Here is a 22,118-nt window from a genome sequence, read left to right as displayed (position 1 = left end):
GGTAAACAATGGCCTTTCAGGGAATTAACTGCCTGCTCTGAAAAACCAGAGGCATAGTACTAGTAAGTAAATCAATATCAAAGGCAGATCCAATAGTGATTGCATTCCTACATTTGATGTATATGGACTATAAAGAAGAAAATAAAATTGAGACCCATCAAAAGAGAAAAACTCAAGAGCTTTTCATTAAAAATAAAAACAAAGCATTTATATAGAAGTATTTCAAAATTTATTTGTAAATGTATTTAAAAGAGTATAAAAGATTTATCATTTTCTTTTGCCCAAGTTTGTACCCCGGATTACATAGAGCTTAAAATCTAAAAAATGCCAAAGCTTCCCCAAACCTGATCTGAGAATTACATAAGAATTAGCTGCTTAAAGAGACAAGCATGTAGCATCCAAAGCTCTTGCAAGCGTGAGACTATCAAATGATTCCCTCCTTTTTCATCATACTAACATTGCTGTAATTATGCTTCCAATAACATGTGAAACCAATGAGGAAAATAGTGTAAAATTCCACTGGTAGTAGAAATTTAATATGAGCTTAGCAAGCAGCTCCTGTGAACACCCATAAATAATGACAGGGAAAAACTGGTCATCCTCAATTGTTCAGCTGAGTAGGTGGGCAATTTGAAGTCAAGGTAAAACAGCAAGGGTAAACAAAGTAGCATTAAGGAAAAGCATCAAGTGAGGTCCTTCAAGGTCAGTTGACAAAGGACAGATGTAAGTAAATATTTCTCACACATCCTGGAAGAAAAAGAAAACAAAAATTAGTATAAGCAGCAAAACAAAATTCAGAGCCTTTGTTAAGTACAAAATGAAGTTCCTTCAAAGAATGCTCTTTACTCTCTTGGGCTTAAATGCCCATTTTTTAATGATTTGTCCCAGTGACACGTTTTGATTTTCAAGACCCATTGCATTGGATTCACAAAATAGTCTCTGTCAACAAAGTAATGGCTTGTTGAGTGACAGCTCATCAGCTCTGTTCTTGGAGATAGGCTAACATGGGTCAGGAATAAGAGTGTTCACAAATACTGTCACCCACCTCCATGGTTACAGCAAGGACAGGACAAACACTGTGAAGCAGAACAATTTAAATGGAAATGTATGGATTAGAACGGACTTGTATTATGCAGCAGAAAGGTGACTTCTAAGGGGTCCCTCGAGGAAGGGAGATAGACCAGAGGGAGATAGACTAAATGAGTCCCCTCCACCCCTCACCCTGTGCAAAGGGTCAAGAAGCCTCCATCAAGCCTCCCAGAATGCTGGGCAATGTTACACTTGGAATTCAGACTATTGCTGTTCTAACATTCTGGGAAATTTAAATCTCAGGTTGCCTCACAGATCATGGCAAATGCACAACCACCCTTGAAGACACCAGATTTAGGGTTCCCACAGCATTTCAAAGGGTCTCACCTACTGGTGTCAAAGAAAAGAGAAATTGAAGTGATTCTTTCAAAGTGTTACCCGAGTTATATCATGAAAAGTAGTAGAGGAGACTAGAAAACCAAAAGTTTTTTTTTTTAAGATTTTATTTATTTATTCATGAGAGATACAGAGAGAGAGAGAGAAGCAGAGACACAGGCAGAGGGAGAAGCAGGCTCCAGGCAGGGAGCCTGATGTGGGACTCGATCCCGGGACTCCAGGATCATGCCCTGGGCTGAAGGCAGGCACCACACTGATGAGCCACCCAAGGATCCTCACCAAAAGTTTTTTAATGTAAAAATAATTTTAAATTATCAAAGAATATATAAGTGTATTTATATATTTATACATATTTTTATATATGCATTTATATATTTATATATGTATATACACACAGAGATTAAGGAATATGAGACTAATGTGATTTAAATTTTAAAAGACTGAAAGATAAATGTCAATCTAATTTGTCTACCTAAAATACACTTATCAAAGGCCTACTCCTTAAGTGTTTATATGATGTCCCAAGAAATAAGTTTTTCTCTCTTTAGCTTTCATCATTGTTTTGTTGTATTTTCTGTCTTCCTCCTTTTCTTCTTCTTCAGCTTTGTACAGATTCCAGTAGTTCCTCCAAGCCCCATCTGTGAATTCTCCTCGTTCATTCCTAGGGGAGCTCCGGTGTCATTTATCAACTCCCAAATAAATGACACAGCCTAAATATATTATGCATACTAAACTTTTGTCCACTTGTTATTTACAAAACATGTTCAGGATAAAATCTTCATATATGGCTTCTCTTCTTTCTTCTGGATGGTGTCCTTTGATGAACAGATGTTTCATTTTAATGTATATTTATTGTTTCTTTTTGGTTTATACTTTGGGTCTTACAAAATCCACCCTAGTTCAAGGTTATAAATAGTCTATTTTCTTCTAAAATTTGAAAAGTCCTCTTTTCTACTTACAAGCCTTAATCCACCTCCTGTTGAATGGTTATGATTTCATGCAGGTACTCAGCTGTCCCAATAGCATTTGTTGAAGAGGACACTTTCCTCCAATGATGTGCTTTGCCTTCTGTCATATGTCAGAATTCCAGAAATGGTTGGCTGGGTCTGCCTATGCCTATTCCAGACTGTATTAAATGTTCAAGTCCCCACACTTACTTCTTTATTTTTAGTAGTGAATTGGTTATTCCCGGTTCTTTGCTTTGATTAGAATTTAATTAAATCTATAGATTATGACAGGTCATTCCGATCCTTATCCATTAACAAAGTATAACTTCATACATTTATTCCTTAAGGTATTTCTTTAAAAATTGAGGGGGATCCCTGGGTGGCTCAGCGGTTTAGCACCTGCTTTCGGCCCAGGGCATGATCCTGGAGTTCCAGGATCAAGTCCTGCATCAGGGTCCCTGCATGGAGCCTGCTTCTCCCTCTGCCTGTGTTTCTGCCTCTGTCTCTCTCTCTCTCTCTCTGCGTCTCTCATGAATAAATAAATAAAATCTTTTTAAAAATGTATATATTTTTTAAAGGTTGCATTGCCTTCTTGGTTTTATCTTTTTATTAATTTTCTGTTTATTTGCAATGTATAGACATGACGTTTTTATATATTGATCCCATATCTACCAACATTGTTGTCCTCTTACTTATTCTAATAACATAAAATCAATTCTTTTGGATTTTTCTGAGTAGATAATTGTATCATCTGTGATTTATAAATGTTTCTTTTCCTTTCAACCCTTGCATATGACTTAAAGGAAAAGCTTTTGATGTATTTCTATTACAGATTTTTTGCTCCCTTTATTAGCTAAAGAAATGTCCTTTCCATTTCTCCTTTCTGAGCAGCTTTTACCACAAATGAGTATTGAAATTTATCAAATGTTTTCTCTGTATCTACTGAGATGATCATATGGTGTTTCTCCTATAATTTATGAGGTAAATCATCTCAGTTTGTTTTGTTTTGTTTACTCATTTGTGATAAATCAAGCTTGCATCAGGGATAAATCCAATTTGATAAGGATATATTATGCTTTTTAAAGAAATTCATTATTGAATCTGTCAAAATTTTGTGATTTTTTGAATCTGTTTATGAGTGAGCCTATATACATATTTCTTCGTATAGTCTTTGTGTGAACTTGATTCAAGTTATATTCACTTGCTTAATCCTTTGGGAGAATATCTTCTTTTTTCATTTATCTGGAAAAATTTCTAGACATTTAGAATTATCTGGGTTTTTTTTTTAATATTTAGTAGAGCTTTTCTGCAATATATCTCAGCCTGGTTTATTTTTTTTTTCTGGTTTATATTTTAAGAAAAGACAGTGACAAATTAGATAGCGTTTGTATCATTTTGAATTCCCACCAACGACGTGTGAACAGCCCTCCCCACAGCCTTGCCAACAGAGCATATTGCCAATCTTTTGTTCTTTTGCCAAAATAATAGATGGGAAATGGTATTTTGATTTAGTTCTTAATTTGTGTACCTTTTATTGTGATGAATTCATTGAGTGTTTTAATTCCAAAGATTATGTTTCTTTATTCCTTGAAGTTCTATTTTGTTCTTTTTCAAATCTTCTTGGTCGTCTTTGTCTCTTGTTTTTGCTCATTGTTTAAAATCCAATATTTATTCCATCAAATGTCTTATATATAGCTATTTTAAATTCAGTATATCAAATCATTTGGTTCTAAATCTTTGTTGTTTCACCAACGCTCAATCACAGCCACCTGTTTCCTTGTGCTTGTGCTAAGTTCCAATCACTGTCTTATGTTTGGGGTATATCAGTGAACAAAACAATCAAGGGCCCTAACTGATGCAACATGGAACATACATTACCACAGGAAGAGGCTAAGAGTAAACAGTAAATAATAGATAAAAGCAAATAATGTTAGAAAGGTATGTTAGAAGTTGCAGAGTGCCATAGGAAAAAGAAGTAGAGCCCAGAAAAATGATGACTAGACCCCAGGGATGAAGGCACAAATAGCAGCATTAAATATGGCAAAGGAAACTTCACTGAGGTGAATCCAAGAAAATGCTTAGAGAATAAACCATATAGAGATGAGTATAGAGGGAGCAGCTGGGCAAGGGCTATAAGGTTAAAGTAGTCAGTTCTTTAAGTTTTTAAAAAGCAGCAAGAAAGCTAGTGTGGCTGGGAGGAATAAAGAAGAAGGGCAGTGCTGGGAGAGCTCCAGAAGGATAAAGTGGGCTCTAGGTCAGGAAACACATGGTAGGCTATTGTACAGATTTCGGCTTTTAATCCATGTGATTTAGAGAGTGATGGGGGCCACTAGAAGATTTTAAGCAGGGAGGTTACAGGATCTGGCTTCTGAGTCAAAGCGATCACTCTCATATTGAGAATAGGTTGTAGGTGGTTAAGTGTAGAAGCAAGGAAACCATCTAGGAGACTATTTCAAGAATCTAGACGAGCACTAATAGAAGTTGGAAGCAGGATAATAGTGGTGGAGGTAGTGAGACGATGCTGCTTTGTACCTATTTGGAGAAGTCAAGAAGATTTGCTGACGGATCAAATGTGAGGATGTGAGATGGGTTATATCAATATATAAAAGGAAAAAGCACAGATGGAGTACTCCAGGTAGAAGGTATCCAAGGTTAACTTTTAGACATGGTAAGGTTGAAATGTCCATTAGACATGCAAGTAGAGATACTGGGTGGATAAATGGATATGCAAGTCTGGAGTCAAAGAAGAGGTCAAGGCTGGAATTAGAAATGTGGGCGTTTTAAGCATATAAGTGGTATCTAAGTTCATGAGAATGAATGAGGCCACCAAGGTGTTAAATGAACATAAAGTTCAGGAGGTGATCCTACGTGGATCTCTGAGGTGCTCCAATGTGGAGAAGACAGCAAGATGCAGGGGATTCAAAAGGAGAATGAAAAGGAGTAACCACTGAGATTGATGGAAACCCAGGAGAGTATAATGCCCCAAAGCCAAGTAAACAGTTTCAGAGAGGAGGGAGTGAATCACTGTGACAAGTGATACTTTTGATAGGTCAAAAAATGAAGACTGAAAATAACCACTGGACTATGTAATATGGACATTATTGTTAGTGACCGTGACAAGCGCATTATGGTTAGACTGCTAAAGTCTAAATCAGGATTTAAATGAGCCTATGAGAAGCAGAAGAAAGAAATTACAGACAGCTAAAGGACAGATATCTCTTGAAGTTTTGCTTGAAAGGGGAACAGAGAAACAGGACAATAGCAAGAGAAAGAGGAATATCAATACAATTTATATTTTTACCATATGCTGATGGGAATTTTCTAGCTCAGATGAATATTTGACGGTTCAGGAGAGAGGGGAGTAGGGTTAGAACAAAGTCTGCAAAGACTTTGTTAGAACAAAGAGGTAAAGATGTCTGAAGGGAGGTGCAGGTGGGGGCCTGAGGAAGCTCTCACCCTTCTGTCACTGCTTCTTTCAGTAAGGGAAGAGCTGATAATCACTCTGGACTTGGACAAGACTATCCTACTAAGGAAACTTTAATATCCCTCACTCATATCATGGGAAAATGATGTTCCTTTCTTTTTATCCATGAAGAATCTAAGCAGAGATTTACAGCCCATTTCCATAAGGCCTATACATCTCACTTCCCTAAGACCTACCAATAGTCAGTGGTGAACCAGATTTCCAAATCCTCATTCCCTTAACAGCAGTCCATGTGATGTTCACTTACTCTCTCCCACACCTTCCCCTCAATCCCAGATAATTTTCTAAGTACTTTCTAACTTTCAAGAGTTGGTAAGTAGAGGAGAAAATGTGCAGAGTTTCCAAGTTCTGTCCAAAATCCAAGTTTCAATCATGTCTCACAACTTATAAATTCCATGAACTTGAGTAATGTCTTCAAGTAACAATGCCCCATTTTCCACATGACTCCAAAACACATATTCTTATGAATAAGTCAGTAATTTGTAAAATGTAACTCATGATGCAAAGATACTGTGTTTTGATTCTTTTCTCTCTCTTCCATGTTGTCCCTATTCTGAATGTATTCTGAATGCCATAGTGATACACATGAGTATATATCATGGATACACATCCAGTATGATTCCTTGCAAATTTGCCTACATTAATTATATATATACATATTTTTGTGAAATCTATTCAATTTTTAACTGCTAAATCCCTTTCAAGAAAACATGCTTAAGACTTCCAACAGATTGTCTTCTCAAAAATTATCTTTTGTCCATCAGGTATTTATTAAAGGGTGATCTCTAGAATTTCCAGCAAGCACTTGGTTGTTTTGTTGTATTTTACCAGTTTAAAGATTTCTATCTGCTCCATTTTTTAGTAGGTACGTAGGCACTTGGGCTTCAATTAGATTATAAAACCCACTATAGTTAGTTTTGATTCTATACACATTGCAAAACCTGCAATCATATACATTCCAAAGATTCAGTGCTGGTTCAAAGATATATTGTGCACGCAAAACACATTAAGCACATATTATAACACAAGTTGCAAGATTTTCTTCACAGAAATCCATAAGGACATTTCATTTCCAAAAAGGGCCTTTTGCTGTAGGGTTTTCTAAAAATCATTTTGTAGTGAAAAATTAAATACCGGTTTCTTTGATGTGCTAGTTTCACTGAAAGAATATATTGCTAGAGAATGCTTACTATTTTTATAACCATATTACACTTAAAATCTTCTTGAAAAAAAATTTCATTTGTTTTTGTTGTAGGTCTGGGCAAGGGGTGATAAAAAAAAAAATCTTTATAGCCCAGGCAATCACACTGAGAACAAAGGGCAGGTGTCATTTTTTATTGTGATTGGCCAGCACTGAAACCAGGACTTTCTCCCTCTCTCTAGAAACTATTGTGGAATTTACAGTAATCACCCTGGCTGACCGCCCATCACACAGCTGAACAGCACACCAAAAAAATAATACCCTGGGAGAAGGCCACAGCATATTTTTTAAATTCTCATTGTTTTTACTCTTCAACTTTGAAAGATTTTTTTTAAGAGAAAAGAAAAAACTCACCCAGCTGTTACCACTATTCATATTCCAGTGGCCTCCAAAGTGCTCCAAACCACCTGGTTGACTTTTGCCTTGGAGCCGGTCCAGAAAAACATTATTTACCCTTTAAACAATGAAAAATGTGTATAAGTGGAAAGCTTGCTACAGGGCTGAGAGATTTTTTGAGAACCTAACATGCTGCATGAACCAGCTCTGGGGATTGCTTTCCCCCCTCAGCTTAGAAGTAATCTATAGAAACTTCTTTTCACATTAACCATATGACATGCTGTTCACAGCCCTTTGCTGGAACTGGTGCCAGTTGTGACTCCTACCAAAGGGGGCACAATTCTGAACTTCAGAGCTTCATTCCTTCATCTTCTACCTAGTTTGGCAATAGCCTTGTTCCCCAGCAACCACACCCCCCACCCCAAGCCTTGCCATGTATGAACTCCAGAGGCTGAGGAGAGGGAAGCTTCAGCAAGACCTAAAACATGAAGAGGAACCCAAAATACCTCTGTGGCAAGTCATTACGATGGAGATGTCCCTCCCATGTGCCCTGTCCCCCACTGCCAGTCTTGCTAAAATCCCATAAGTGAAAAGTAGAGGGAAATGGGAAGAGAGTATAAGAAATGGGAAACATCCAAAGAGGGAAACTCAAACTTTCAAAAGGAAGAATAATAAATAGATCTTTCCCTGATGTTTGGTCATACCTGCAGCAACCAATTTCAGAAATTAAGGTTAACACGTGTAAGGTAAAACCTTAAGGAGAGGCAAGAAAATGATTATAGTAAAGGTCAGAATAAGAGTTAACTGTAGGGTAGTGGTTATATTCTATTTCTGGAGCTGGCTACTTGGCTGTTCACTCTGTAATTAATCATTCTAAATATCTGTTTCGTGGACATTCCTGTGGGTTATATACTATAGCTTTTAAATTTTAAAAAGTAAATTAAAGGCAACACCATGCCCCAAGTTGCCTATGTGTGGTTAAGTGGAGTCAGGGACGTAGAAGCTGGAGACTCAGCACTGTGATCTGTATCCTATGATGTCAACGGATTACTGAGGAACAGTGTCATTAAGACCATAAGCTTCTTGGCAGAAACACAGTGCCTCGTGCAGAACAACAGCTCAGTATATGTTTATGGAAGGAAGGGGAGGTAGGACCCAGTCCCAGCCTCCTTTTCGATCATGAAGATTGGCAGAAAGTGGCCACGGTGGGTGGCTATAAGTCAGTGACTGGGAGATTTGGGAACTTTGAAGAAAAGGACTGCTGGGTGGCAAAGTCAGAGGCTGGGTTTGTTTTGTGCCTGTCTGTGCTTGTTCAGTGCCAGCTAAAATGCCAAGTGCATGTTGACCCAGATTGATCTCTGGCTTATTGTTTTCTCAATAACTTCTAGTCCCATAGACAGTAGTCACATCTGAGTGATTAGAAAGTTTCTTTCTCCCTTCATCATAAAATATACCTGAGTGCCATATTCTAGTCAGCCAGGTTTGCTGCAGAGTGTGATGTTTATGTCATCTTTTCTAGACCTCTCAGCATGCAGATAGAACAGTTTCTTACTCAGCCAGAGGCCTGAATATTAAGAAAAAAGCTGACCCTTAAAAACACAGCTACCCTACAATCCAGTAACTGCCCTCCGGGGTATTTACCCAAAGAATACAAAAAATGCTAATTCAAACATGCACCTCTATGTTTTTTTATAGCATTTTTACAATAGTCAAACTATGGAAGCAGCCCAAGTATCCATCAATAGATAAATGGATAAATAAAAGGTGGAATGTGTGTGTGTGTGTGTGTGTGTGTGTGTGCATGGAGTATCACCCAGCCATAAAAAAGAATGAATCTTGCCATTTGCAGCAACGTGGATGGAGCCAAAGAGTAGAACACTAAGCGAAACAAGTCAGTCAGAGAAAGACAAATACCAGATGATTTCACTCATATGTAGAATTTAAGAAACAAAACAAATGAGCGGGGGCGGGGGGGAGAGAGGTAAACTGAGAAACACAGTCTTACCTATAAAGAACAAACTGATGGTTACCAGTGGGGAGGTAAGTGGAGGGATGGATGAAATAGGTGACGGGGATTAAAGACTACACTTATCATGAGGAAAAAGAGAGAAAGCTGACCCTGATTCTCCTTAACCACACAACCAATGGTATTCTGGATTGCCCATAAACCTGGGATTGTTTTCATCTAGTCTTTTTGTCAGTTAGCAGAGATGGGCTTTCCTTCAACAGTGCTCATCCACCCCACATCCAAACCACTAGAAGTCTAGAGTTGACTCTATCCACTAAGCACATCCTAAATTCTTTCCCCAGTTCTTTTCATGGCCACCATTCTAGTCCAAATCACTATCTTCTCTCATCTTATTTTTACTTCCACATTAATATATAATTATAAAAGGGATCATGCCTTGCTTCTACTTAAAACCCTATGATTTCCCATTAGTCTTTTAAATGTTTCATTTAAATTCAATTTAATTAACATATAATGTATTATGAATTTCAAAGGTAGAGTTCAGCCATTCGTTAGTTGCATATAACACCAAGTGCTCATGACATCACATGTTCTCCTTAATGTCCATCACCCAGTTACCCCATCTCCCCCACTCCCCTCTAGCAACCCTCAGTTTTTTCCTAGAGTTAAGAGTCTCTTATGATTTCCCATTAGTCTTAGAATAAAATCACTGGCTTACAAAATCTTGTTATTTTCTGGCTCCCACTAACCTCATTTCATCTTACTCTCTTCCTTACCATCTATAATCCAATCACTTGAGACTCAAAAAATCCAACTCATTTCCACTTTAGGACCTTTGCATTTTTTTCCTATACCTTAATAATAAGGGATATCTAAGTTTATGTTTTGAACCTCAGTCTCTATGTGACTGTCTCTTGTCCTTTGATGTTACCTCTTCATGGAGAAACTATCACCTCCAATCTCTCCCCTCACAATACATATCATTGTCTGAAATACTCTTGTTGTTGACTTGTTGACTTTTGTTTCTTTTTTCCAAATTGAAATTTCCATGGAGTCAGGGATATTCTCTGCCATTTTATGCCTATTCCCAGTGCCTAGAACAAAACCTTTATGGAGTGTGTCCTGATAGGTAAAAAGTGAATAAATGATTCATCCAGGTGCATGGTCCCCACATCTGCCTGCTTCTGTGACTGCAGCTACATCATGAAACCACCAATGGTGGTGAGTATAGGCTGGAAAACAGCCCAATGTCCACTGCTGTCAGTTTGTTCCCACGCTGTGAAGACAGATGGCTTGTCATGTACGCAGGTGGTATTATTCACTTTTGAGCATCAGTTACTAAGAGGACAGCAGAGTGGGTTCAACCAGAGATCGTAGGTAGTAAAGAGTTTGAATTTTCAATAGGAATTGAGAAAAACAAAGAAAAGAAAAAGCGCCAGTTCATGCTTTTGTTTACTAGTGTTAGAAAGTACATATATTTTATTACTGTCAAACCACTGTTCTGGATTTTCTTATAAGGGTTAATATGGATAAAAACTATTATTTAAGAATAGGTCAAGTTTCTGTAAATCAACTCCGTCAACTCCAGGTTTCAGCTCATAGCCCAGAGCTTTTCAAACCCTTGACCTACATGCTTTGTCTTTTCTCTCTGAGGTTTCAACTTTCTTCTCTTACTCAGAAAGTTACCATGGGTCAGGTTCAGGTGCAGACAGGCTCAATCAGTACAGGATGCATTGAAAAGCTTGTGAGGAATTCCACAAGCTTTTATTATAAAAGTCAGAGTTGATTTTTCTGCTATGTCAACTTTTAAATAGTAGAAAGCATGCTGTCTTTTTAATTCTAATAAAATTATGTCCCTGGTGATAATCTAATTTATGGCCCCTACAGACACACACACACACACACACACACAACTAGTGTTGCTGCCCTCAGCAGGAATAGTCACAGCTATTTTATTCATTAAAAGACTACTGAATATTTTCATATAACATGCAAAAACTCACTGTAAACGCTGAAGAACAATACACTCTCCTCAAAAACTGAGAACATAAAATGTGTTTAAAAACTTGATCAGTTGTCTCAAAACTGGTTACTCAGGTTATTACCCAGAGAGATTTCCTCTTAGAATAAATTTGCATCTAAATTTAACTAGAGTCAATCAAAAGAAAAAATAAGGTGTAGAAAATAAATAGCCCCACCAATATTTAGGTATCCAAAATTATGGAAATAAACTTAAATAATGAGGCTCAAGTTTCCTACAACAAGAAATTAATCCTTTCCACCTCTAATCAAATAATTTGCATTTTCATTGGATGCCCATTGAAGATGAATTTCTTAGCAATAGGGCCTATTAATGTAACATACCGCACTATCTTTAAGATGCTTAAAGTTTTATAATCTAATCAATCCTCAGAAATCCAGAGAAGTAACTGGCTACTACTAACAACCAATGTTAAAGAAATGCATGATCAGGTTTTTTAGTAGGAAGAATTTTTAAAAGAAAATGAGAAAAATCAGTAAAAGAATAAACTATTTTATAACCTACTTTATTTTTTAAAAATAGGGAGCAGTAACTGTTATCCTTCCCCCCCCCCCAAAAAAAAAAATAGCCTAACTAGTGTATCAGAGTTTTGGTGTTTTCTTTTAATTGGAGAAAACCACATAAATTCACACTTGATATTTTAAAACTATTTTGGCTGGACTATGGAAGCAGAATAATCCGATCGAAAAAATATGAGTACCTATCTATAGTTCACAGCTCCAGCAGAATTTGGAGCTTCTTAGCACTCTGTAAAGTCTCAATTGCAAAATGAAATCACCACAACTAAAAAATACACATTAGCAACAGTAGGAAGGTTAAATGTATAAGCGAAGCCACTCAATTTCAAAAGAATTTGCTCTTTTAGATCATGAAAGCCTTTACATTAAATTCTTCTCCTGAGATCCTCACGATCACTGCAATAAACTCAGATAACCCTAGTGCCCCCAGGAAAATTCTGGAATAATAATACATATGGCAGGTTATTTGCACTGGCCCAACATCAATATATTTTATCAGGTACTCTTAATGTCTGCTATTTGGAATAAGAGAGTACCTATAATGTTAAAACTTGCTTAATGGTTCTATTTTAAGATATTTTTGATATTTAAGATATTAAGATATCTATTTAAGATATTTATATTTTTTTATATTAATCAATATAAAATAGTTCTTGTCTGACCTTCCGTATTCAAGTATGAGTATCTCACCATCTATATGATTTCAATTATTCTAAAGTTGTCTACAAATAGTAAAAGATCATCTCAAAGTATTAAGATACTTTGTCCCATGGGAGGCAAATTAAGTATAACCTAAATAAACAAATAGTTTGACAGCAAGATTACATTTTCTAGTGTGAATTTATGCCACCTATCCAGAAAAACTGGATATTGTATGTGTATGTATGTAGCAGTTGGCATCCTCCCATCTGTACCATACCCCAATCACATAAAGATTAAAAAGGTAATATATATTCCAAAACCATACTTAATATATGACTATAGTGTTTTCTTAAAACATTGTGAAAACTTTATAGGTAATTGTTTTCATCAAGGATGCTTATTTTATTAGCTATTTATACCTCCTGTGTTCAGCTTGGTGGATTTTGGTTCTTGCTTCCTCCTGTTGCTGTTGGTTAAATTCCAGTAATTCACTCTAAGAACAATAAGAGTTTTAAAATATGGCTTTCAATTAACATGGTTGTATAGAAGATACTCAAATCAATTACATATTTAACCTCAGCTGGTATAATATTTCATTTTTGAAACTTTTACTTAAGTACCATTTCCATGTGAAATTATTGCCTTACATAATTAGGTAGCAAAAATAATCATGCCTTGGCCAAACAATAGCTCTGAGAGTATGAAATTGTAAGATTAAAAAGCCCATGTGCATACTCAAGATATTAGGCTTCATAGGTACAACATACACAGAGACAAATACAATGTGAGTTAAACTCACCTGTGTCTTACAAAGGAAAATCAAGTCAGTTCTTCAAGAAATGTCACATCATACTATTTCCTGGTATTTTCTTTAGCATTTCTTTCCCAACAAATTGATAGCAGCTTACAAATAAATGTTGGACTCGATTCTGCAGTGCAATTCTATTAGTAAAACATCCTCAATCCTGGGGAATAATCGACTTACCTATTATTGACTAGTTACTTCTAATACCAGCAGAACTTTGGACTCCCTAGAGGGGATACTTTGCTTCAGGTAGGAGATCATGTTACTACAGCCAAATCTCTGCTTCTGACATTTTGATTATTTTCCTAGAAGAGGCAACTTCCAAACTTAGTTACTCTGTTTATGGTATTAAGCCAAAGAACTAGGTGCCAGGATTGCTCTAGTATTCAACTGCCTTCCTTGAGGCAGGCTGATTTTTAACCTCTTTTCAAAGACAAAAAAAAAAAAAAAAAAAAAAAAAGGCAGAAAGAGGAGAATTATCATGACTGTGTCATAAGTTAGTGCCTGAGTCAGAGGATTTTCTGGTAGGGAAAATATTGAGACATCTTGATAAACACATGTCAACACTATAACTTTTTAAGCACAAAATGTCCTTGATGAAAACTATAAAATAAATTCAAAATTCAGATTGACTTTTCTTAAGTTTTTTTTTAAAGATTTTTTAAATTTATTTATGAGAGACACAGAGAGAGAGAGGCAGAGACACAGGCAGAAGGAGAAGCAGGCCCTGCAGGGAGCCTGATACAGGACTGGATCCCAGGACCCCGGGATCATGAACTGAGCCAAAGGCAGACGCTCAACCACTGACCCACCCACATGCCCTAGATGGACTTTTTTTTTTAACTACAAGGGCCTTCCAACATTGCATAACCCCCATAACAAAGAGGCTGGTTTCATAAACTGTGACATTCAAAATATATTACTCATCAGTCCCTAAAGCACATTATTTAATTCCAATTGCTATCTGGTACCACCACTAAGGGAAGAAGTCAGAGTGTTTTCTAAATAATTGAATAATATTCACTCAACCATTCTACAGGTATTTATGCACTAGATGCCAAGCCTTATGCTAGAGGTTGACTTTCCTACAATGGCATAAAGTCATTTATTTCATTTTAGTCACTATAATATTACGAACATAGTTTTAAACGTCTAGCAAGTAATAGAGCTACTTATTAGTACTACCAAGGCCTATACTAAAAGGAAAGAAGCTCCTGTCCTCCCCATCGACCCTAGAATCACTTTCAATTCCTCTGTGTGGTTTCATTTGTCAATTACCTCCTTAAGAGTATGCATATCCTGCTATTTCTTAACTTTGAAAAAACATATTATCTTTTGCCTTCCTACCATGGAAGATTTAGGTCTCTATTACTATCCCCATCCCAATCCGAACCTCCCCTCTCACCATCCTTAGCCCTCATCCTTACAATGCTTTCCAAAGTTTAGTGTGGCAGGGGAGGGACTCTGGGTGTCCTACTCTCTTTAGACTTCCAAGCCATCCTCATCTTTCCAACGTCAGCCCTGGAGGTACCAGGTGCCTCCAGTTCCTGAACTGCATCAGCACTACTTCAACTTGCACCTTACTAGTTCTTGCAAATGAGTTCTAGCTTTTTCCACTCTACATTTCAGCTTCCAAAATTCTGCTGATTCCTTTTCTTTACTGCAGTCTCCAATCTATTCTTTTGCTCTTACTGGCTTATGGCTTTATTTTTATTTTTATTTTTATTTTTATTTTTTGGATATTTCCCTTTTTTTTATATTTTTATGATAGTCACACAGAGAAAGAGAGAGAGGCAGAGACACAGGCAGAGGGAGAAGCAGGCTCCATGCAGGGAGCCCGACGTGGGACTCAATCCCGGGTCTCCAGGATCGCGCCCTGGGCCAAAGGCAGGCGCCAAACCACTGCGCCACCCAGGGATCCCTGGCTTATGGCTTTAAATAAAAAATTTCTGTGGGGGACACCTGGGTGGTGCCATCTGCTAACTGTCCAACTCTTGATTTCAGCTCAGGTCATGATCTCAAGGTCATGAGATGGAGCCCCATGTGGGGCTCCACGCTCAGTATAGAGTCTACTTGAGATTCTTTCTCCCTCTCCTGCTCGTGCTCCCTCTCTCCCTAAAATAAATAAATCTTTAAAAAAAAAATTTCCGGGATCCCTGGGTGGCTCAGCGGTTTAGTGCCTGCCTTCAGCCCAGGGCCTGATCCTGGAGACCCGGGATCGTGTCCCACGTCGGGCTCCCAGAATGCAGCCTGCTTCTCCCTCTGCCTGTGTCTCTGCCTCTCTCTCCTTCTGTGTCTCTCATGAATAAGTAAATAAAATCTTTAAAAAATAAAAAATTAAATAAATAAATAAATAAATAAATAAATAAATAAATAAATAAATTTTTCCTTCAATAGAGGGGAAGGGAGAAGAAATGGGTAGGAAATATCAGAAAGGGAGACAGAACATGGAAGATTCCTAACTCTGGGAAATGAACTAGGGGTGGTGGAAGGGGAAGAGGGCGGAGGGTGGGGGTGACTGGGTGGCGGGCACTGAGGGGTGCACTTGACGGGATGAGCACTGGGTGTTATTCTGTATGTTGGCAAATTGAACACCAATAAAAATAAATTTATTATTAAAAAAAATTTTCCTTCATCATCTTTTTGATGGACTTTAAGAAGAGAGGGACTGGAGATAAGTAAATGAAATATTTTGAAGGTACAATGTTTAACTAGAACTTAACATTTTCCAACAAAAATTTTGCCAGAATTCTGTTATTTGACTGTACAATAATTCCTAAAGATGGGCAGGTAAATAAAGTATTATTTGATGAGTGAATGAATAAGTAGAGATTATGCTTATTTTATAGATGAGGGAACAAGATCAGAAACTCAGTTTAGATAACTTATCAAGAGCTAAATGGCTCATTATTAGCAAAATAAAGACTAAAGCTTAGACTTTGTATCTAATCTCCTTTAAGATGTATCCAAAATAGGCAGTTAAGATTAAGGATAACTTGTCAGTAGTTCATCATACTCAAGTATAAATGCCAGAAATATAGCACCCATTTACACTCAAAAGTTCTAGCAGAACATATCTAGCCAAAATTAAACTCTTTTCTCAAAGGATGCTAATTCTTCTCACATGCATTAACCTACTTCTCCAAGGAGTAACTTATGATATTCAGTCTATCCTAAGCTTAATAACATGAACTCTGAACAAATTAAGTTCTCAGGAGACAAAGATAAAAACTATAAAAGGCATATATTCTGGGTATATATGACTATTATTACATATTTCTTTAAAATATTTTTTTCAGTCTTGGCAAAAAGGATCCCGTAATTCATCTGGAAAAAATTAATATGCAATCATAGCCATGAAAAAAAAGAGAAGAAATGAGGGAGAATCAGCTTCTCCAAATATTAAAACCTATCATGAAATTTTAGCAATTGAAACAATTTAATTGCATTCAGAAATCCCTGGAAATGTAGTTTACCTCCAAGTTGTATGCCAAATGCATGCAGAAGAGACAATTCAATGAATGAAGAACTAGCTAACTATTGTGAGAAAATTAAAACTGGATATTTTAAACATAAAATTAAATTTTATAGAGGTCTAAGATTTAAGCTTAAAAGATGGAACCATAGGAGTTTTCAAAGGAGGCATGGGTACATTTATTTATAAATACAGAGCAAGGAAGGTTCGGAAATAATAAAGGAAAAGGACTGATAAATTTGGCTGCATAAAAATTCAAAGCTTCCATTGGGAAAAATATCATAAACAAAATTAGAAAACAAACTTAAATTTTTTTATAACACATATAGACTAATCCAATCATTCATTCATTCATTCATTCATTCATTCATTCAGTATCTGAGTGCTTATTATGAGCCAGGCTTGGATCTATGTGACAGGGATACGATAATGAATAAGATAGAGGAGGTCTTTGCTCCTTAAGAATTTCCACTTTCAAAAAAAGGAAACACATAAACAAGTGACACAATCAAATAAAAATCAGAAGAATGAGATAAAAATTTTTCTATCATACTGGAAAAAAGTAGAAAAGATCAACAGAAAATCAAGTGCAGTCAAGCACTTTGGTGGCATATCTAAATTAGAGAAAACAGATTCCATTTTTGGAGGATAATTCAGCAGAACCATCAACATGTAAAATGTACACATCCTTTGCAGAACTGTTTACTTTTCTTAAAGATTTTATTTATTTATTCATGAGAGACACAGAGAAAGAGGCAGAGACACAGGCAGAGAGAGAAGCAGGCTCCTTGTAGGGAGCCTGCTGCAGGACTCAATATTGCCCAGGACTTCGGGATCGACATGAGCCGAAGGCAGACGCTCAACCACTGAGCCACCCCAGCGTCCTTGCCAAACTGTTTAAAGATATACATATAAGGGATGGTCACAGTTGTATTACTGAAAAGTAAAAGTTCCAGAGAAAGTCTTAGTGCCCATTAATAAGGACCTGGATGAAGAAGTTAAAGCATTTATACAATGGAATACTATGCAGGAGAAACAAAGAATAAGATAGATGAGAGAGAAGGGGAGGCACCTATAGAGGGATCTGTAAGACACATTAAGTAATAAAAGATAGGTTCAGAGAACAAACTGATGGCTTCCAGAGGGGAGAGAGGTGAGGGCTTGGGCAAAATGAGTGAAAGCTTCCAGTAATGGAACGAACAGGTCACAGGACTAGAAGACACAGCATAGGGAGTATAATCAATGATGTTGTGATAGTGAGTGATGTATTGGGACAGATGGTAGCCACGCTTGTGGTGAACCTAGCATAGGTATAAACTTGGTAATTCCCTAAGTTGTACACCTTAATGTAACATCGTGTGCCAAATACTCAAAAAAAAAAAATTCCCATGGGACAAATAAATTATATAGAGGGAAAAAATAAAGGTAGGTCCAAAGCAGTTTTCTTGGGACTATCCCATGTGAAAAGATGGATGCACATCCATTTCAACTTTTATGTACGGATGTGTATCATACTTAAAATAATTTTCTAAAAAAAACATACAACAAAATGTTGACTATAATTATCACTGGGGAGAGAAGAAGCATGGAGGGAGAATAGGCAGGGGAAGAGGCACATCATACATGGTTTTTGCTTTCTAACTTTTGACCCAGGTGCTTGCTTCCCATCCTCATGCCATCAGCTGAGGTTTACCTGCGTGGGAGACCACTTCTGGTGTTTTATATTCCCCTCTATTTGCACATCCTAATGAATACATGGTTTTGAATACGTAAAGATGTTAAAAAGCAGAATGCTACATTATGAGGCCAAGAACCGCAGGGAGGAAGAGAAGAGGATGGGAAGAGAGGACCACGCATCATCCTATGACAGAGCAAGGACAGGGAGAGGAGGAAACACAGAGCAGGAGGGAAGAACCCGGGGCAGCGCTGATGAGGCATCGCCATGCAAGGACATCACTCCAGATGGCAGAGGGGAGGCCCTGGCATCGCTGCGCTCAGGATGATTATTCTATATCTAGCAAAGCGTATTTACGAGGGAGAGGCTGGTTTTCCTTTGGTACCATGAAGGATAATTTCAACTAATTAATTTGTTCTGCTGAATTGACAGCCTTTGCAGATGCGCCCGCATGCCTTATGAGCACATCCTTGCTTCATTTACTGGTTTCTCATACAGAAGTGCAATATCCAGTTGGACAGATATGAGAAAGTTGTTCTTGTCCCAAGGACTGAGATTTGGACGTTAAGGAGATCAAAACACTTTAAGTGGGAGGAATAAGACCCACAGCACCTGAGAAACTATCAAGCCCGTCCCACTCAGCATGCATTTGGTAAGCACTGACTGTTTCCCGGACAGCTGGATGCATGCTGCAGGGACCGATGCAAATAGATACAGCTCCACCCTGAAGGAAACCGCAGTGTAACAAGGGGAACTGCAAGACAAAGCACAAAGAAATAGACTGCTGAACAATTCAAGCAACAGGACATGGGCATACAAAGGAAGGGGTGCAGGGAAACAAGGAGCAAGTTTTGCTGGGTGTTGTTCAACAATATACGTAGGCCAGGAAGTCTCCCAGAGGAAAGAGAGCCCGTCTTTTCACTGCTTTCCATGTCTCCCTACATTCAGACAAAGCTCCACACAAAGAGGGCACTGAATAATAAGATAAATAAAATCTCACCTTGGAGATGCAAAGAGCAGAACCTGCTGTAGACATTGGCCAACATGGGGTACGTAAGTGTGGACAACTCAGCAAGCTGTGCCTCTGCCTTTGCTCACCCCTCCGGGAGGGTCGCTCTTGCCAGGGGACAGGCTGGGGAGCTGCAAGTAGTGCCAGAGATCCATGCTGGGGCCCAAGCTAACAGTGAGAAGTAGAGGACTCACCATTCCTGCTAGAGGCTGTAGAAGTTGCTTCTGTGCAGTCCAATGGGCCAAAGGGTCAACCACACAGCAGCCAGGTGTGTGCAAGAGCGACACTGGGGAAACCCGCTGTGGCCAGAATGAAAGGGATGCCCCAGAGCAAGGCTGTGTGCAGTAACTGAAGAGTAAAATAGGGTCATTTTGAAGTCATGTCTGAATCCTAGGGAGGCATGTTTCGGACATGGTTCAGCTTGACCACTTTATGTCAACATTAAAGTGCTGTCGCCTGGCCAGGACAAACTTCCCCCAGGAGAGGATGTTGTCTCCACTCAAGGGGAAAAAGACAGTGGAAGCTGGAGAGCTGATGCCACAGATGTTAAAGAATCCCTTCTATTGAATGTTTTTAAATACATGAGAGGAGCTTTATGGGAAGGGGATGGCTGAGAGAAGTCTTGGTTTGGGGGCTCCTCACAGCAATGCCTTTGTCCAGAAGGACAAAGATGGAGAAACGTGGAAACCATGTTAACAAATTAAGAGGAGACAACCAAATCAAATGAACTAAATATTAATGGGTAAAGCAGGGGAGTCAAAAATAGCATTAATCCTGTGTATTCTCCTTGTACTAATTAGTGTTTTAGTTGTACCATTTTAATATAAAGAGAAATGGACGTCCAGCTATAAAAACCATGGAATCACATAGCTCTCTGTCCCCCAGCCCAGAAATATTTCCTAATCAACTTTCTTTTTTTGAAAAAATATTTCTCATAAAACGTACTTATTCATCATGGAAAGAGCAGAAAGTACAGAAACAATAAAGGAAGACACAGGAGTGCCTGGGGTGGCTCAGTCAGTTAAGCATCTGCCTTCCGCTCAGGTCGTGATCTCAGGATCAAGCCCCACGTCTTCTCCTTGCTCAGCCCAGAGTCTGCTTCTCCCTCTCCCTCTGCTCCTCCCCCAACTCATGCTCACTCTCTCTCTCCCTCTCTCTCAAATAAATAAATAAAATATTTTCTTAAAAAAATAAAATAAAAATAAAGGAGGACATAATGATCACCCATAAAATCTCTCTACCCAGGGATAACATGTCCGTATATTTTCCTTCATTTCTTGATTTATGCAAGATTATAACCTCTTATCAGCACCTCAGGGCACATTTGTAGGCTTACCACGTGCCAGGCATTAAGATGAACTGTCTACAAGCTTTCTCCCATTTGATCCTAGAAACAGTATCACAAGGTAAACAACTACCATACATAGTAAAGCTTAGAGGGATGAAGTAATCTGCACAAAGTACAATGAGAAGAGGCAGGTTTCAAAACTTGCCTGGAGTCTATTTTACAAAGTGTATTTATTTTTCATTTTTATATAGATGATAGTATCCCCATCTCTTTAAAACACAGTAGCAACTGCTACATGGTATTCCAAACTCCAAACTTCTCAAATCCTCTTTCACTAAACAAGTGTTTTCAAACCTTCCAGTAATATTAAAAAAAAAAAAAAACACAATGCTTAGGTATACACCCTGTGAACATCTCTCTGATCTCTGATGATTTCCACAGAATAAACTTATACTTTTACATCTAATGCTTATACATTTAGGAAATTCTAATTTGAAGTCGTCAAAGAGCCCTTCTGTTCACCTCTTACGAGCAGCAGAACAAGGGAGTTTGAGGTATTTTTTAATAGCTAATTCTGTAGGCTCTCCTTGCCCCAGCAAACACACAAATTATTGTCTATATTTCTGTAAAGCTTCTTATTTAATCTTGTGATTATTCTCACGGTTGAAATGTAGAAATAGTTTTTCAAACCACCTCATTCCACTGAAAATTTTATTGGAATTGCACACACCTCACAAATTAATTTGGATAGAACTACAGTCATCACAATATTGAATTTTACCATCTCCACATTAATTCAAACTGACACGGATCATAGGAAAGTTTGGACGTTTTTTGGCTTATTTACTTTTTTTAATTGAGCAATGTCTTTACATAGCTGTTTTTTGATAAGGTCTTTTTATTCCATTATATTTTCTAATTGATGTTTGCTAATATTCGAGAAAGGTGTTGAGATTCCTGCATCTATTTTATAACCAATTCTTTTATTTAATTCCATTTGTTCTAATCTTTTTTCAGTTGATTCTCTTAGGTTGTACAGGCAAATAGCTCCCATCCAAAAATAATAACTTTACTTATTTTCAATAATTATAAAAGCCTCCTTTTTTATTTTTGCTTCATCAAGTTGGCTAAAATAATTCCCAAACCTTGTTCCATGCTATATTAATAGTTTTCAATTAAAAAAGAAAGTTTTCCATCAAATAACTTTATGAAGCACTAGGTTAGAATTTCCAGGTCCAAATACTGGTTGGTAGTAGGGGTTGCAGATACCCCGATATTGTTCACTGCTCTAGTATTTCAACTC

The 22,118-nt window shown here is 37.6% G+C and overlaps 1 protein-coding gene across 10 annotated transcripts in view; it reads right to left on the bottom strand.

Moving 5' to 3' along the window:
* Positions 1-206: 206 nt before the first annotated feature.
* Positions 207-22,118, bottom strand: part of EPSTI1 (epithelial stromal interaction 1) — a 94,017-nt gene continuing 72,105 nt past the window's right edge. For 9 of the 10 annotated variants that reach the window (XM_025478187.3, XM_049099326.1, XM_025478188.3 and 6 more), the window contains 3 exons: positions 12,983-13,056; positions 7,412-7,511; positions 207-747 (listed from right to left, as the gene is read on the bottom strand). In XM_025478187.3, coding sequence (XP_025333972.1) covers positions 739-747; positions 7,412-7,511; positions 12,983-13,056 — 183 coding nt within the window. In that variant the 3' untranslated portion in view covers positions 207-738. The remainder of the gene's footprint in view (positions 748-7,411; positions 7,512-12,982; positions 13,057-22,118) is intronic. The other variant, XR_007404902.1, reaches the window with a different exon arrangement.

Source organism: Canis lupus, chromosome 22, assembly GCF_003254725.2.
Source record: "Canis lupus dingo isolate Sandy chromosome 22, ASM325472v2, whole genome shotgun sequence".
In the NCBI taxonomy this organism is placed as follows: domain Eukaryota; kingdom Metazoa; phylum Chordata; class Mammalia; order Carnivora; family Canidae; genus Canis; species Canis lupus.
Note: the sequence above shows the minus strand (reverse complement) of the source record. Positions and strands in the feature narration are given on the sequence as shown.